Below are 17,700 nucleotides of genomic sequence, written 5' to 3'. Positions count from 1 at the left end.
TTTCCTGAGAAGATGGGTTAAAAGAACAAGAAATTGGTTTTTATTACTTAATGTATTAACAAAAGGGAGGAATGTTGGGGCGGGTCAATAAAGGTCCCAAAAGGAAAGAGGGGTTCACGTTGCACGTGCCATATTGGTGACTGGGGGACAGCGATGTTGAAGCATTGTTGCGATTTAGTATTCAGTGAAGATGGATAAGTGTTACTTTTAGTGTTACTTTGTCTTTAAGTTGATACATTTTAGATTTGCACGGGCGCAGCAAGATAATGTTAAATTTGCTGATGCAATATAAAAACAATGTAGATGTGTGGTGTGCCTCCTATCGCCTAAAGTTGGGCAGCAAGGAGCTTCATATGTGCACGCGAGATAGGAGATTTGCAATGGAGAAATCACAACGAGAGATCATGGTAGTCTTGAACATACATACACAGAAATGCATACATCGGGGAGCTTAGGGACATGTACTTGAGACAGATGGGGTATATGGTGAATATACAAATCTGAATTGCACAAGTCCTCACATAGCTTGGGATTGTGCAGGCCCAGCAACCGGGGGTGGCAAGATGAACTCTGTGTGACTAGGAAAACTGGTTGAGCAAGGTTGAAGGGTGAGGAAGGGCAGCGAGCAGCTGCAATAATATCAGATGGTCAGCCAAGGCCGGCTAAGGTTTTTACGACTTGATACTATTATGGAGAGGAGATGTAATCTTTTTAAAGTACATGAAAGCTGTTATTCATTGTCCAGGAAAGTCCGGCCAATTGGTAGAGTCTGTTCAGGGCAGAGTAATAAACCAGGTGTGAAGGGGCGCTAAAGGGCAGAATGGATAGTTTATGGGTTTCGGTTAGGTTCTCAGGATATGCCCAAAGGCCATTCATGCTGAATTAGTAGTCGTAAAGATTAGTGTGAAATAAGGACGCCAGAAAGTCTGGGCGGAAAAGATACTTATCACCAGCTCAAAGGGAACTTGTTATTTCTCTCCCCCTTCATATTGTTGAAGTGTCCTTACAAAGACAATCTGCATCACGCTTGGTGTTAGAGCCCCCCGGCCAGATGGGACTTGTAATGAATTATGTTTGTTGTGTGAATGTGTAACGATGGGATGACGTCATGACCTATCACGGAAAGATCCCAAAAAGGGGTGTCCTGTAAATATGAGCTTATGCAAAGAGATTTTGAAAAGGGAAGGTAGTTAAATAAATGTGTCCAATGAGACCATGGAAATTGAACAAGATTACTTCTTTTTGTATACATTTTGCCAATCGTGTGTGGGGGAGGGGGGTGATTTTTAATAAAATATGAAGGAGTGTTTTAACTGTTGCAAAATATATAAAATGTGTAAACTTGTGTGGTTTGGAGAGACTTGGGTTAGTTTGACTCTGTGGCGTCATCTAGTTTCTCACAGCCGTGTGTACTATAAACTTACCTTACGGACAAACGAGAGGTGGGCCTACTTTGGGTTAATGTGATCTGAGGTCCATCCGCACATTGACTCATGTCTGTTTTGTGGACAAGTTCAAAAAACGGACTCCAGTCATGAGAGCACTTGTGTGCAAAATTATGTTCAGATGCCCCTTGGAGGCATGGCCAAGTCTGACGCCATTGAAAGCTGTTTCAACTGTGCTTTTGTTTGTGACATTGTGCGTGATTTGTGCTGGAGGGGGAATCTCTGTGCCAATTTGTCTATTATTGTCTCAAGAAAAGCAACGTTTTGCATGATTTTCTGAAAGTTAAGAGGCCTTCCATAGTGCAGGGTCCCCTGTGCATTGTGTTCCAGAAGTTGGTTTCCAGGAATAAGCAGACTTTTCCTTGACATCTCCAGTTTATTTTATTTATTTTTTGCTTGTTAGGCACTTATACAGCAAATGAATTCTGTTTCAAAGCGCTCACAGGGCAAAAGGGAGGGAACATGGGATTGCAGTACAATTAAAATATACACAAAAAAACACAGTGGGGGAAGGGACGGTCAAACCTACTATGCCTTGAGTATTGCGAACGTGCAAGTGCAGCAATGAAGAGGACAGTGGAGTAGGTGCGGGAGTGTCAGTGCAAGGATGACCCACAGATGAGTAGCTTAGGACTGCAAGTAGTGTTGCATGGCTGGATTTTATTGTTCTGACTGGTATGTAGAAGATGAATGTCTACTTGTAGGATTCCGAGCCCATGATGTGGAAAGCATAGTGAATAAGAGAGGCTTCTGAATTGGATTCTGCTTTAACAGGGATCCAGTGGGGTGTCTGGCAAGCCGGTTATACATCCACATCTTTCCAGCCACATGATCAAAATAGAATTTTAGAATACTCCGGCTAAGGCTGCCATTCTCCCATAGGAGAGTGTAAAGTGTAAAGTATGGTATGATGCGTTGAATAGGGCAACCAATTTGCGCCTTTCGAAAACTTAACAGATTTTAGTGCCATCAGTGACTTGTAAAAAAAAAACAGCTTCTTGATACCCAAGGACTCTGCTTCTTCTTAGACATTTAGTAAAGATGTTTTATTATACCGTCCAGATAATCTGGGCTAAAATCCCAGCCACTTTGAGAGACGTAACCACTGGCATTTCCTTCATCCTCGAAAGAACTTTCCTTGTCCGTGAAGGGCCCCATCCTCAGAATCGCCCCATTAAGTCTAGAAGAACGGCAAAGGCCTATAATGCTTAAAAAATCCAGCAATGTCAAATACAAGAGAGGGAAAACAAATGATGAAACAGGAAAGTAACATAACAGGTGACAACAAGCACACCAGGTATAAAATTGTGAAAATCTCATCAGGAAGAAAACCCACACAAATTAGTTCCAAGGAATCCCGTGCACTGGAAAAAAAAGACTTCTTGATAACTTGCAGAAGGACATGTGGGCACATGCTGGGATAACAGGGCATGCGTTGGACCACATTTTTTGCCAAGATTTTTGCTTGCAGAATCCTCATCAATTTTAATCTAAGGTTGTTCCGGGAGGATAGCTCAGCGGCAACGTGCTTGCCTTGGAAACAAGAGAACACGAAGCAACACAGGTTCGATCACTGGGACCACACTTAGAAACTTCTGTGTATTAAGCGCGTTATAAATACGCAACTAAGACATATTCTCAGCGCCTCGATGTCCCAGGGCTGTGTGAGAGAGCTTTAAAAAAAATGCAAATAAATAAAAACGCATTTTTATTCCCCCCTCAAAATATGCCACATATCACCGTCAAGAATACAGGTTCACAGGAAGAATGTCATGGGAGATCAATCATCCCACTTTCCAAGGCAGGAAAAAAACACAAAAGGCAAATTATTGTAGATTTGACTAGAAAGCAAATTTAACAAAGAGCCACAGCATACAAAGTAGCGCGTTTAAAGCAAGACCATAACCTTGCTTGTAGTGTGGCAGTGAACTTCAAGACAGAAAGGTTAAATGTAGGCTTCAGTACAAGAACCCTGAGAAGAGTTTGCCTGGCCTGCAAAAATATTGCAACAAAGCAGAATTAGGTATTCTATTCCCAGTGCAGTTTTCAGAGGACTTACCAGTGCAAGTAACAAACATACCCGAGATAGCACACTAAAGCCAGACATTGTGGTGTAAATGATGCTCTAACATTGTTCAAGGGAGGTAAAGAATTACATTCTAATCAGTCGGTCACACCACAGGATTCCATAACAATGTTCTACAAAACATGCAGAAAGGTCTTGATATAGTAACTCTGTTTCTTCTACTGGTATCAATGTTACATTCTGAAAGGAGCTACTTCCAAGATAACATACTTTATACGGCTATAAATCACCAAAGAGCAAAACAAAACAAATACAATTAATAAAGATCCGTCTATTTTATCCGAAATAAAAGCAGTTGTAATGCATAATACAATTAAAAGACATTCATAATCTATAATCCAATTCATATCACAATTACATAAAACTTTTAAAATCTCATAACAGGAACCACTGGTGATTGTACATTAAAAATGTTCAACAATTAGAAAGTGACTGAATGCAAACATGGCTTCAAGAGGCAAAAGCTGCTTCAGCTGTACCATACTGTCCTCCTAAGAAGAACATGCATAATAGAACTTTGAGTAAACAATCATCCTAAATTATCACTGGTAAGAAAGTGGCTAGGAGCAAACATATGCAGGAAACGTCAAGATTACATCAACTGTGACATACTGCCTTCCTAATTATGAAGGATATATGGAGAACATTTGCTAAGGCAAAGGGTGTTTCTTTATCATTGCATGCTTTGGGAAAGCACATGGCTTCCTTAATATGTCTAATCCCATGCTGCTGGAGCTGAAGTCTGTTCCATGTATTCCTTTGATTGACATACAGAGGACATAACAATAAAAAATGGGTGACTGTTTTCGTTACGGTACCACAAAACGGGCAAGACCTAGACAACCTTGAGCCCATTTCGAGGTAAAAGCTACTTCAGGAAAATACTTGGGGTCGCATTATGAGAATGGCGGTAGTGGAAAAATATCACCCAATTGCAAATTGAGATCACAAGATATTGACCACAAGCACCCCGAACCCGAAGAAAGTACTGCATGGGATACATGCCAATGTTTACACCATGCGGCAAATATCCAAATTCATAAATAGATAGTAGCTTAAAATAGTATGTATTAAAATGTTTTCCCATTACCACCATGCACATTAGGCCCTCAGAAGTTAAAATACATTTTTCTAATTACGGTCTTTTTATATTTGTGCCACTAAACGTACCAAGAACAGATGACATGTACGCATTAAATCAAATTTAACAATTTTCGTGGCACATATGACAATGTATAAGAAGCTATTTGCAGACTGACTAATACAATATTTTAACAGGCAATTATGGTTTCAGTCTTTAGTTTTCGTACTTACAGGTTTGAATAGAAGTGGCTTCATTCGTACATGCTGCATTTCCAAGACTTTTCGCTGGAGGGCATCAAACTTTTTATCAAGTTTTTGTATGGCATCGTACATTGCCTGACGTATTAAATAAACATGTTGTTAGAAAATAAATTCATCTCTAGGTTATTACTTTGAATTCAATAACATCAAATGGACAAAAAAGAAAATCTTTCACTTAGCAATGCAGAAAACATGTAGATCTTCACCTTTCACTCTTGGGGGCCATATTCTCACGAGATGCTACCAGCATTTAACATTTGCTCCTGCTACTCTGTACCATCTTCACAAAGCCGGAAATTGGTGCTAAATTTTGCTCATGGGCATCCCAGAGATGTTCTGGGCAGATCCAGATGCGGGCTATTGTTCAGTGGTTTGAATCAGGTACAAGGTAGCAGGAGCCAATACGAGATGCTCCTTTAGCCCAGTGCAAATCTTTGTGGATTAGGCCCAAAGTTTGCCACATTGAAGGGTGATGGATGGAGACCCTTCTGGCCAGTCCGAGAAAGAGATGGTATCAACAGTTAGACACAGACACAAGAGATCCAGTTGGAAAAACTTTATTTTAAACTTCAGGATGGGAGTAACGCCTAACTTGCCCTAACTCTAACAGGGGACTTCTCTCAACTGATGTATCTAAGGCCAGTCTGTGTCTAAAAGGCCAAAAGTAAAATGCTGTCTGTCACAACCTATGTTTGCCCTTATTTCTAATACGAACAATGTGCTAGAATGTTCAAACTGAATCAGTGTTCCAAAATCATATGACAGTATCTTTCAGGAACTTCTCACACAGCTCGCTCCCCCAAGATCCAGATACTCAGGGAGTAAAGTTCCACAAGGTTTCAGGATTCACTTCAAGTAAATGTCACAGTACCTTAACGGCTCACAATTCTCGTTATGCTCAGCTTCACAATCCTCACATTTGGTTTTCTCAGATGCACAAACAACAAATGTCCAGCTAGTTTCTTGGGCTTCTCTTGCCAGAACTCAGAAAGCAGCACTTTGTCTTTTCCCTTAATACAACAGTACCCTTTAGACTCTGGGTTCCCTTATCCAAGTCTCAGCTCTTAGGTGTAGCTGTTGTAGTTATACAAAAACACTTCTGGGGTTCCCTTCCCCACCACTGTGTTCCACTTAAAGGCTCCCCATGGTCTGAACGCAGTTGTCGGACCACACAGTCCACCTATTTCAGGCCACGCAACCCAGGGTCTGGGGCCACTAGCTTTGCCCCATCCTTGTCAGTTCACTTAATTTACTAGGCTTGGCTGGGCTTTATTTGCTCTGGCACTTTAAAAGTGTTCCTTTATCATGTACAGCGTTCTGCCGGCTCTCACTGTGTTTCTCGATTGCCAGCACAACTTTGCTCGCACTTCATACCTCACACAGCTCCCCTCGGGATAACAATTTCCTTCTTTCTGTCCACCGAGACTTTCGACAATGTAAGACATGCATTACTTACCGTAATAGCATTTCTGATGATTGTATCTGCTTAGATTCACATGCCGTGCATATGGTCCGACATCCAGTGGTAACCGCAGAGTATTGCATCTTGTCTTTCGGGGACCGAAAGGGGACGTCGGCATAGGTATGTCTGTAACACTATCCCTATAGTGAGGTGTGTAGTACCCAAAATCCCTCCCGCACCAAGGTCCCTCTGATTGTATTTTTTCTGCCATGAGGGAGCCCAAGACTATAGTGAGTATGTTCCTTCCACCCCGAGCTGGGCGGTAGGGAGGGCACATGTGAATCTAAGCAGATACAATCATCAGAAATGCTATTACGGTAAGTAATGCATGTCTTCTGATGCTTGGTAATCTGCTTAGAATCACATGCTGTGCATAGACTAGTGAGCAGTACCCGGAGTTGGAGGTCGGTTGTGAGAAGGAACAGTAGAGAAAAGATGTCTTAGCACTGCTTGTCCCACCTGAGAATCAGACCTAGAATGAGTGTCTAGGCAATAGTGTTTTGTAAAGGTGTGTACAGAACTCCAGGTTGTCGCTTTGCAAATTAACTCAAGAGGAACATTTGCAATGAATGCTATGGATGCCCCAGTGCCTCGGGTAGAATGTGCTCTAGGCTTGAAGGGCAGTTCTCTCTTTGCAAGAGTGTAACATAGTGTGATGCATTTGACAATCCACCTTGAGATAGCTGATTTAGAGAAAGGATCCCCTTGTCTACCAGCTGCCACTGAAATGAAGAATTGTTTAGTCTTTCTCAGTGGTTTAGTTTTCTCCAGGTAAAACATGACTGCCCTGCGCATGTCTAGTGTGTGAAGGCTTCTTTCGGCCATGTTAGTAGGGTTCTGGAAGAAAGTGGGTAGTTCGATTGACTGGTTCACATGGAACTTTGAAATAAATGTAGGCGCAAACCTGAGATGTGTGCGCAGAACTACCTGATCTTTGTGGACTGTAAAAAAGGGTTCTAAAACAGAAAGAGCCTGTAGTTCGCTAACCCTTCTGATAGAAGTGATAGCCACTAGGAAGGCTCTTTTATAAGTCAGGTCTTTCATACTTGCTTTATGTATAGGCCCACGCAGGAGCTGGGTGAGAGATGGGAGGATAAATCCTCTTAACTCCTTCCATAAAGGCTTTAATCACCGGTATCTTCCACCACAATACCTTTTGCTGTGATGTGGTGTAGGCTGATAAAGCAGCCAGATGAACCTTTAGGGAATTAAAGACTAACCCAGAGTCCAACAGGTGGGTTAGATACAACACAATGTATGAGGGTGAGCAATCGATAGGATTGACACCCTTGGAATTGCACCAGATGACGAAACGTTTCCACTTGCTAGCATAACAATAACGTGTATTACGTTTCCTCGCTTCCCTGAGTATGTCCATGCACCTCTGAGGGAGTTGCAGGTGTCCAAACTCTATGATCTCAGGAGCCAGGCTGCTAAATTCAGTGTTTGGGGGCACGGGTGTAGGGCTTCCCCCCCTTTCCTGAGACAACATGTTCTACGGGCAGGGCAGCTTGACTGGTGGGGAGAGGGACATTTCCATCAGGTGAGCGAACCAGGGTTGGCGGGTCCACATGGGGGCCACTAGTATCATGGTAACTGGTTCCTGGTGCATCTTGTGCACTATCTTGTTGAGAAGGGGAGTCGGGGGAAATGCGTATACAAATTTCCCCAACCAAGTTATCCAGACACCGTTCCCCTTGGACCGGTTCTGGGGGTACCTGGAGGCATAGTCTTGGCATTGGGCGTTCTCCTGAGTAGCAAACAGGTCGATGTCTGGGAACCCCCATTCTGCAAAGACGCTGGATACAATGTCTTTGTGCAGTCGCCATTTGTATACTTCTGGCACAGGAAAATATCTGCTGAGTACATCTGCTAGAAGATTGAGTTCCCCTTGTGTTTGAGAGCCCATATCCAAATGTTTTGGGACAGCTTGGATAGCCCTGGAGTGTGAGCGCCCCATTGTTTGTTCAGGTAATACATTGCTGTAGTGCTGTCAGTTAAGATCAGCACCGTCTTCCCTTGCAGTTGTACCTGAAAGGCTTTCAATGTTTTGAACACTGCTAATAGCTCCAGTAAGTTTATATGATTGGACGCTACTTGAGGGGACCACACTCCGTGTGCTGTCTGCTGAAGCAGGTGAGCCACCCACCCCGTGAGAGATGCGTCTGTCATGAGAGTGGCTTCCACTGCCGGGGTGGTTAAGGTTTTCCCCTTCAGGAGGTTTTCCCTCGCCCACCACTGCAGAGAGAGAACGAGGGATGGCGAGACAACTACCAGAACTTCCCATTGTCCGCTGGCCTGACACCACTGGCTGTTGAGCCACTCTTGCATGGGACGCATGCACAGCCGCGCGTGGGGAACCAAGTATATACATGACGCCATCATTCCTAGCAACTGCATGGCTTTGCGTACCGTCACCTCTCGGCTACATATTGAGGAATCTGAGAGAGCATGTTCTGAATCCTCTCGCTGGAGGGGGAAGACAAGACCGTCTTCCATCCGAATTAGTGCCCCGAGAAAATTGTTTCACTTGGCTGGGGACTAGGCTGGACTTCTTTTCGTTGATTGAAAAGCCCAGGCTGAAGAGGAGATGTATTGTTTTTCGGGTGTTCGAAAAACAAGCGTCGAACGAGTCCCCCGTAATGAGCCAGTCGTCGAGGTAAGGGTAAACTGGGACTGATAGTCTGCCCAGGTGTGCTGTTGCCACTGCCAGGACTTTGGTAAACACCCTTGGCGGCGAGGCGATGCCAAAGGGGAGTACTTTGAACTGGTAGTGTTTGTCCTGGATCATGAACCTTAGGTATTTTCTGTGCGCTGGCAACATTGAAATCTGAAAGTATGCATCTTTCATATCCAATGTTGCCATGAAGTCCCCCCCTTTCAGCAATGGGATCACTTCTTTTAGTGTTACCATGCAAAACTTCTGGGGTTTTATGAACTTGTTCGCTGGGCGCAGATCTAAAACAGGACGCATGCTGAGATCCTTTTTGGGTACAAGGAAGTACACTGAATAAATACCCTTGTTTACCTGAGGAATAGGGACGGCTTCTATGGCGTCCTTTCCCAGCAGTGCTTCCACCTCTTGAATCAGGATCTTTAGATGGTCCGGTGAAAGGCGCCGTGAGCGCGGCGGTCTGAACTGTGGAGGTCGGGAGAATTTCACGCAATAACCGTGGGCGACCGTCTTGAAGACCCACTGGTCGGAAGTTATCCCCTCCCATGCCTTGAAAAAAGATGTTAATCGCCCCCCGACCGGGGAGGTATGGGAGGGGACCTGGACTTGGTGGTCATTTCTGACCCGAGGCCGTGGCTCCTCTGGGATTGCCGCATTTATGATCCCTTGAGGGATAGTAAGCAGGGCTTCCAGATGTTTGGTTATTGTTGAAGCTGCCTGTGCCGTAGTTGTTTTGACCGGCACAAGCTTGTCCTCGAAAGGACCGCCAAGAGTTATTACCCCTCTGGGACGAGGGTTTTTGTATAATTTGTTGCAGAGACTTTAAGGTGTCATGCTGCTTCTTGGCTGTCTACAACGCTTCATCATCTGCCTTCCCAAAGAGGTTAGACTCTTCGATGGACATATTAATGAGGGAGGCCTGAGTTTCAGGTCTAAATCCTGATGTACGCAGCCATGTGTGTCTCTTCAGAAGAGTCCCTTGTGCAAGGGATCTGCCAGATGTTTCTGCAGTATCTAGGATGTTTTTTACCACATTCTGGTTAACCAGTTTTCCCTCCGCAACAATGGCGAGAAGCTTGGTCCTGGCCGGCTCCGGGACCTCCTGAAGGCCTTCTTGGAACAGGTTCCACTGGGCATCGGCATAGCTTGCTAATAGTGTAGTATTATTAGCAACCCGAATGGTATATGCCGCTGCCGACGTGACCCGTTTGCCTAGGGCATACAATATTTTAGACTCCTTGTCCGGAGGTGATTCTCCAGTGGCAAGGGGTAGCCCTGCCCTCTTACGAGTTATGGTCACCACAGCAAGTCCGGGATGGCATGCCCCTTGAAATATAGGGGGTCGGAAGGACAAGGCCGAAATAATTTTTCAACTCTCGGGTTCACGGCCCTTGTCTGGGCATGTGTGACTAAAGATGGAGCTATCCGCCTCTTAACAGAGTTAAGGGGGGGAATGGATTGACTTGCGAGAGGTTTTTCCTTAATACTGTCTTCCACAAAATCCTGCTCCGGCAAAGCCTCTTGAGTGGTAATTTTGAAGAATTCTGCTGATTTTTTCAACATGGTGTTGAAAGCTACCTGGTCATCCACAGGGGAGGCCTGACGAGCCGGAGTGGAAGGAGGAGAATTCGACGCACAAAATATCAGAGTCCTGATCTTGATGTGACCAAGGATCCTGTCCTTCTTGCTGGGTTTCCTCCCAGTTCTCCGTAGTCTCTTGTTGATCTTCTCCATAATTATCCGGAAAAGAGGATTCTTCTTCTTTAGTAAAAATGTCCCTGTATGTGTCCATGTGGGCCACGTCTTCCTGTTGGAAAGCCTGAGGCTGCACATCTTGTATTTGAAGGTTAGGGTCTACCTGATCCTTTTTCGGCAGAGGCTGGTCAGCAGAACTGATAATCTGCTCAAGCCGGTCCATGCATCCCTCAAATTTTTCAGTAGTCCATTTTGAAGGCCTAAAAGGGCCTAGGTGGGGAGAAACCAGGTTCTCTGCCCTTTGGCGTCGAGAGGAGCTTATCAGGGTTTCTGAGAGAGGCTCTTGACTATCCACGTAAGAGTCATCGGAATTGCGGCCCAGGTCAGTCGGAAATCTTTCCGCGGCCTGGCCCATAACTTTCTGCGGGACCGGGATAAGGCCCACCGCCGCTGCGATCCTACCGATGCTCTTCCTGATAGTAACCGAATCGTCGTGGGACAAAGCCTCTGATGATGTAGCGGTAGCCGAAACGCCATCTGCGGCACCAGAAGACCCAGCGGTCGGAGTGCCGGGTAGAGGCCTAGTCGTAACTTTTGGGCCTAAAGAGGCCTTGTAAATGGTCTACGTTTCGGAATCCAAAACATCAGCACGTGTAGATTGGGGAGTAGCGCCCTTTTCAATTTTTGTTTGCCCAGTCGTCATGCGCTGTTGCGGATGCGGGGAAGGCTTTGGATCTACACAAACCAAGGGAACCGTCGAATCTTTCCACGGACCCGCTGGCGCCTTCGCCTTTTTCGACAAAGGCGTCGAAGATGGCGTAGGGGTTGTGTGTTTAGTGCGATGTTTATGTACGCCCTTGTCGCCGGGTGTAGTCCCTGTAGCAAGACCAGAGTCGAGCCCGAAAGGGTCGGGGACGGGCGTGGTGGACCTAGAAGTGTCCACCTCAAGGTCTATAACATCCGCATTGGACGTTTGGTCACCCGAAGTACCCCTGTCACTTTCGGCTGGTGTTGCGGTAGGGGAGGGAGGCTCCACGCGTGACATGCCGTACGCGGCACTCCACTTTACACAGCGATCCTTAAGTGTCTTAGGTTTAAGGAGCTTGCACACCGAACACGGCTTTTCGTTGTGCTCTAGGGGGAGACAGGTGTTACACATCCTGTGCTCGTCCTTCCAAGGATATCTGACCTTACACTTAGGGCAGAATCTAAAAGGAATCCTTTCCATAGCCAAAGGGATGGATGACCAGACCGAAAGGGAAAGAAGTAGAAAGGAGGAAAGACATAACAATATGGCCACCCTGAACCCACTCTCCCTATTGTATAGGTCGGCCAGAAGGCCCGACCATGTGGAAATCCGGCCGCTGGATCTTAGGCGCCGAGACCACAGCCGTAGACGATTCCTCCGTAGTCTTTGTAGAAGATGTTCTTATTAGGCGAAGTGACTTAACGGGGGATAAACCGAATCTTCGGTAAAGATCAACAATGTCTTTAGTAAGAGCTCTGCTGTAGGGCGACCAGTTATCTGGGTGGAAAAAAACAATCTGAGGGACCTCGGCGTGTGAGGGATTTTGGGTACTACACACGTCACTATAGGGATAGTGTTACAGACACGCCTATGCCGACGTCCCCTTTCGGTCCCCGAAAGACAAGATGCAATACTCTGCGGTTACCACTGGATGTCGGACCTTATGCACAGCATGTGATTCTAAGCAGATTAACAAGCATCGGAATCTTCCTTAGGCGACCACTCAATAACTTGGCATCAAACAAGGTTCTATTTGTTTGTCTTGCCGCATACAGTACTTTCACTCTGAAGGCCTTGACAATGGGGTATCCCATCCCGCGCCTTCATTCAGATACTCTGTGTGTCTTCTTTCCCCATCTGCGTTATCCGATTGTCTCACAATGGTGGAAGACTGCAATTATGGATTTCCTTTCATTCTGCGTACACTTGCTACATAGTATTTAGCCACATGCATCACATTGCAAGTCTCCCTGGACTTCAAACTTGCCGGCTAGGCCACGGCAGAAGAACGAGCATGCCCAGCTTACATAAGGGAAGGACGGCTCTGTCCACGGCCTTCCCTTTTTAGCCACACTGACTCCCAGCAGTCATGGCTTTCCTCACCTTGTCACCCCAGAGCCTCTGCTCTACCACAGGGGAGCGTGCAGACTCGTCAGTCTCTTCCAGCAGATTTTCCCTCTGCTTCCTTGCTGCTCGCCTCCAGAACTACAGTTCCTTGCAAGTCAGGGATCCCCTGCTGGACTCAGCCACGCAGCCTCTCTGTTGCTGTGTCTCCAACTGCTGCTCTCTGCACTGCTGAATGCCCCACCTTTTATACACATGCAGCAGATTAACAGGCTGCAGGTGTGTGGTCAGTGTAGGGTATGTTTGGCCTTCCATTACCCAATTATCTGGACATGCCTGTACTGTAGCCCTGAGTGAGTTGGATCTTAAAAGGGCAGTGTCTCTTTTCTTATTCCTTTTAATGGACTGCAGGGGAAGTGTAGGTTTTTGAATGGGGCTCGGGTCACAATAGCCCACAAAGGCAGAGGAAGTGCAGGGGAGATTAGTAGTAGCAGAGGAAGGGTTTTTCAGTTTTAATTCCCCTCTTATCGGTTCGGAGGGATTTGTTTGCCCATAAGAGGTGGGGATCTTCCTACATCCACCCTCTCCAGTGTCGCTGCTTCTTCTGGATTCGTTTATCGGAAACCCGTTAATAAGGGTTTTGGGTATTCCCCTATAACGTGGATGAGTGGCAATAGCCCACAAAGAGGGAGGGTATGCTTTCCCTAGGGGTTCTGGAGTACTGTGTCTCGCCTACGGGCATCCTCTTCCCAGTGCCTAAAGACCCTCCAACTCAGGTAATCCTCCCTCGCTTGCCCACCCCCAGGGATGGGATCCAAAAGTGATGGCCTTCACCTGGCCACCTGAATGGAAGATACCCAGGGACTGGATGTGAGAACACCCTCAGTTTTCTCACATTATCCTTCCAAAACATAGCTTTTCACATGGTTGTACATGAACGAAGGGGGAAAACATGTACAAATCAGGCTTAGTCCTAACCCAAAAGGTGCAGTCCTGAAGTGTGTACCAAGCTCGCTTGCCCAGAGACCCAAGCTATACCCTGTTGATGATGCCCCAGGAGGCTGAACCATGCGTGAGGTTGCTTGTGATTCTCTGCAAAATGGGTGTGACCTAGCAGTTTGGGCTGGACGGTACCTTTTGTGATAAATCCAAGCCAGATTCAAATATGGCTTTTCCCCTTCACTGATGAACAGTGGGCTGAAAACTTATGGTCAGAGGATTTCACAGAGCACGGCATGAAAATCCTAAGGGTCTTTCCCAACCTACTCCTGGGGATTTTCTACGCAGGTGGCCTGGGGCGGCCCATTGCTTTTGGATCCCAACCCTGGGGGAGGACAAGCGAGGGAGGATCACCTGGGTAGAGGATCCTCAGTGATTGGGAAGGGAATACCCGAAAATGAGACATGCTATCCCCCTTCTTGATAGTGACCTTTCCAACCCAGCGTCAGCCTTCATTGGGTACATTTAAGCACACACTCCTCCTTTCCCTAAACACTATTCAAATACTGAGCCGAAGAAGAGGAAATCAAGGAGTAGTACAGATTTCCCATGAGAAAAGCCACTATGGTACTGGGACGAGGAAGATGCAGATCAAGGCACACCAACTTCCCCAATAGACATATCCCACTAACAAGGCCAGGCAGGGTCATGCAACTGACTTCAACTATGTGCACCGGCAGCCTGTTTACTATTTAGATGAATATAAAAGGAACACCCATGCTTGGTAAGCAGATTGTGTTGGAGAGCAAGCTGTACGGCGTATCACAGCAGAACCAGGTACCAAACAAGGAGAACAGGACACCCAAACACTCAGGGGCTGTCAGGTAAAGCCAAGGAAAGCGTGTAGAGGGAGCATTGTCTCCAGGGAGCCGAAGGTGTCTGCAAGAGGAAGCTAAGGGGTGTGCTTATCCGTGTTGCATGCTGCCCAGTCCATTCTCGTTCCCCTTGGGAAGAATAAGAGCCCAGGAGGGTCTGAGGGGAGATCCTGAACTCGGACACAAGGAGGCTATTAACTTCTTTGCCAGTAAAGAAAAGACGGTATATATTGTATCAGAGTGACCGCGGGTGAAAACCCTCATTATTGAAAGTCTCTGGTAGCCATTTTAAGAAATGAGCAATGCAAAAAGGATACAGCTAACAAGAGGACAATGGCAAAAGCATTTTGGAAGGAAACAGTATCACAGAGTAGTCTCGTATAAGAATATACAAATTCTAAAGTCTCTGTGAGAGTCAAGGAAAGTGCTGTGACGGCAGGGGAGCTGTGTGTGGCTGAAAACTGAGCAAAATGGAGATTCTGATAGGAGCTCCTGGTCAGAAGGAGCTAAGTAAAGAGTTAAGTGGAGTAAAGTAAAGTGAAGTAAAGAGTAAAGTGGAAGTAGAAAAAAGAAGGCTTCATGAATATTGACATTCAGCCACATTACGACCCTTGCACTCCCGGAATGAAGAGAGCCGGTACGGGACCGGCCCCCTTCATTCCAGGAGTGCATATTACGAGGTTCCCTTCGCGGGACCCAGATCAGACGTCTGGTAAAATCAGACGTCTTTTCCGGGTCCCGCGAGGGGAAGAGGGAGGTAACAACGGGACACTTATAAGGTGCCTGTTGTTACCTCCATCCCCATTCCCATTGAGCCCTATGGGGGCTCAAATGGGAATGGGGAATGGTTCCTGCAAGGAGGACTTACCGGGTCCTCCTATGTCGGAATGACCCGGTAAGTCACCATTGCAGGAACCCAGTAAAGGAGCCCAGTTTGGAGGCAGCCATGGCTGCCTCCAAACTCGTAGTGAGGCCCATTGTGAGTTAGCCAAGAGTGTTGATAAGCATTGGGGTACCCCCCAGGCAGGAGGCTGATCCAGTAGGGCCGAAGAGACCCCACCCTAATAAACTTTGTAAATTAAAAGTAAACTAGGCACCTGGTTGTGCGACCTGCAATGGGTAGACTGTGCAGTCTGCAAACTGCGCCACGACCAGGGGAGGCCTAAAATGAGAAGAACGTGGTTTTGCATGGGGAAGGGAGTCCCACAAGCAATAAGTAAAGAGTGATATTTTCCAAAGGAACTGTTGTGTACTATACTTTTGTGTTTGGAAACAAAGTAAACTTGAACACTGGCACTTTGAAGGATAACCAAGAGGGTCTAAGTTCCAGAAAAGGGGAGCCCGCGAGACCCTATGAAGAAGTGAACCCACATAAGGAAAGGTACTGTGAATGTTGTCAAGGGAATCCAAGGAACTTGTGGACTTTTCTTACGCTCAGTGTCTTCAACTTCACATTGACTTTGCTTTGAACACTTACGCTGGCCAAATCCCACAAGTCCTATTACTTTGTAGAAGTGAGGGAAAGCATAGGTTTGGACACAAAGTAGTTTTTGACTGACCAACTTAGACTTCCCTTAGTTTCTTTTCATTAAGGAACATTCCCAGCCTAGAGTTAGGGCAAGATAGGTATTTTTCCATCCTGATCACCAAAAATAAAGGTTTTCCAAATCTATCTATTTGTCAGTGTCATCTCTTGATACCATGCCTATCTCAAAACTGCCATGAATGATTCATAACTTTTCCATTCATCACGCTTCAAAGTTTCTCCAAAGTGTACAATTCCAAGCTACACTTCTGATCACTCAGCATTTCCATGTTTGAGATATTTTTCCTACCAAACGTTCAACAACAGAGTGAACTAGCCACAAATAACAGTCTCATTATTTGAACACAGGCGTAGATTCAGAAAAAACACACAATCACCTGTAGAAACTTAGAGGCATCTGTATTAAAGCTACTCCTTCTAGACTTGTGGTACATTCTGCCCAGCGGAGCAGGCTATTAGAACATTGTTTGCACCACAACAAAGAAAGCAACTTTTGCAGCCAGCCATGTGAGCTGCTGCAGAGAGACACCCACACACCCTTCACTAAACAGTTTTGCATTAGGTCAGTACCATTTCTCTTTGTCAATGGGGACGTTGAACATGCATAGACTAAAATATAGGTAGCAGGTGGGTTATCAAACAAAAAAGGGTTGAAAAGTAACAGTAAAAAACAGAAGTCAGACTGGGTGACTAACTTGTACGTACATCCCAGCTGCCCTTGCCTATGGCTTGTGGGAAGATGGTCAATCCATCAAAAGCCAACAGAGTAGAGAGCAGAGAGTGGAATTTGAAGAGTCTGATAAATATAGTGTTCAGTAAGGCCTGGCCAATGGCTCTGAAACTTAAGGACACTGAACAGTGGGCCATAGCTCTCAGGACTGATTTGAATACTACATCAACAGAAACTTGAGATTCAAAAGCCACTGACTGACATGGCCAACATACGAGCATGAATGGTTTCTGGAACAGGGAGGCTGATCACATAGTAGCACAACAGAATGAAGTAAGCAAGCCAATTAGCAAAGAAGTCTGCCTACCATGGGCAGGGCTGCTCTATGTGCCAAAATGCCTGACAGAAGACCTAAAAGACTTTGTAGATTCCAAATAAAAATAGATAGTTTAAGGACAGATTAGAAGATCCCCGAGGGAGGTAGGTAGCCAGCATTGAGGGTAAACATCTCTAGTCCAAATCAAGAAAGAGAGAAGTGGTTACCGAACAGTAGCCAGGCTCATTTCCAAGGGCCTGTTCCAAGGGTGCACCCTCATCCCTGTCTGGGCCTGTCAGGGCGTCTCCAGGTAAATCTACTTTCTGCTCGTCCTGCCTGTTTGCTGTATGCCGTTGCACGTTGCATTCCCGTGGCTCGAAAAGGTGAAGAGATTCATATCAGTCTGCGATCGCCTTCTCACTCTCCCGCCCTCATACATTGCTTGCACTCCCCTCCTTGTTCCAACCAGCCCTGTTATCTCTCGCTACTCTGTTCTTGACGTCCCCTCAGTCCTAACACTGATTGCCTTCTACATGTACAGTCTGTCCCAAACCGA

At 46.0% G+C, this 17,700-nt stretch overlaps 1 protein-coding gene across 10 annotated transcripts in view; it reads right to left on the bottom strand.

Annotated features, from left to right (window-relative positions):
- Positions 1 to 17,700, bottom strand: part of BEND2 (BEN domain containing 2) — a 1,020,032-nt gene that overhangs the window by 482,450 nt on the left and 519,882 nt on the right. For all 10 annotated transcript variants that reach the window (XM_069636821.1, XM_069636826.1, XM_069636822.1 and 7 more), the window contains one exon: positions 4,846 to 4,950. In XM_069636821.1, coding sequence (XP_069492922.1) covers positions 4,846 to 4,950 — 105 coding nt within the window. The remainder of the gene's footprint in view (positions 1 to 4,845; positions 4,951 to 17,700) is intronic.

The sequence above is a fragment of the Ambystoma mexicanum genome, chromosome 7p (assembly GCF_040938575.1).
Source record: "Ambystoma mexicanum isolate Mex_15411 chromosome 7p, UKY_AmexF1_1, whole genome shotgun sequence".
In the NCBI taxonomy this organism is placed as follows: Eukaryota; Metazoa; Chordata; class Amphibia; order Caudata; family Ambystomatidae; genus Ambystoma; species Ambystoma mexicanum.
Note: the sequence above shows the minus strand (reverse complement) of the source record. Positions and strands in the feature narration are given on the sequence as shown.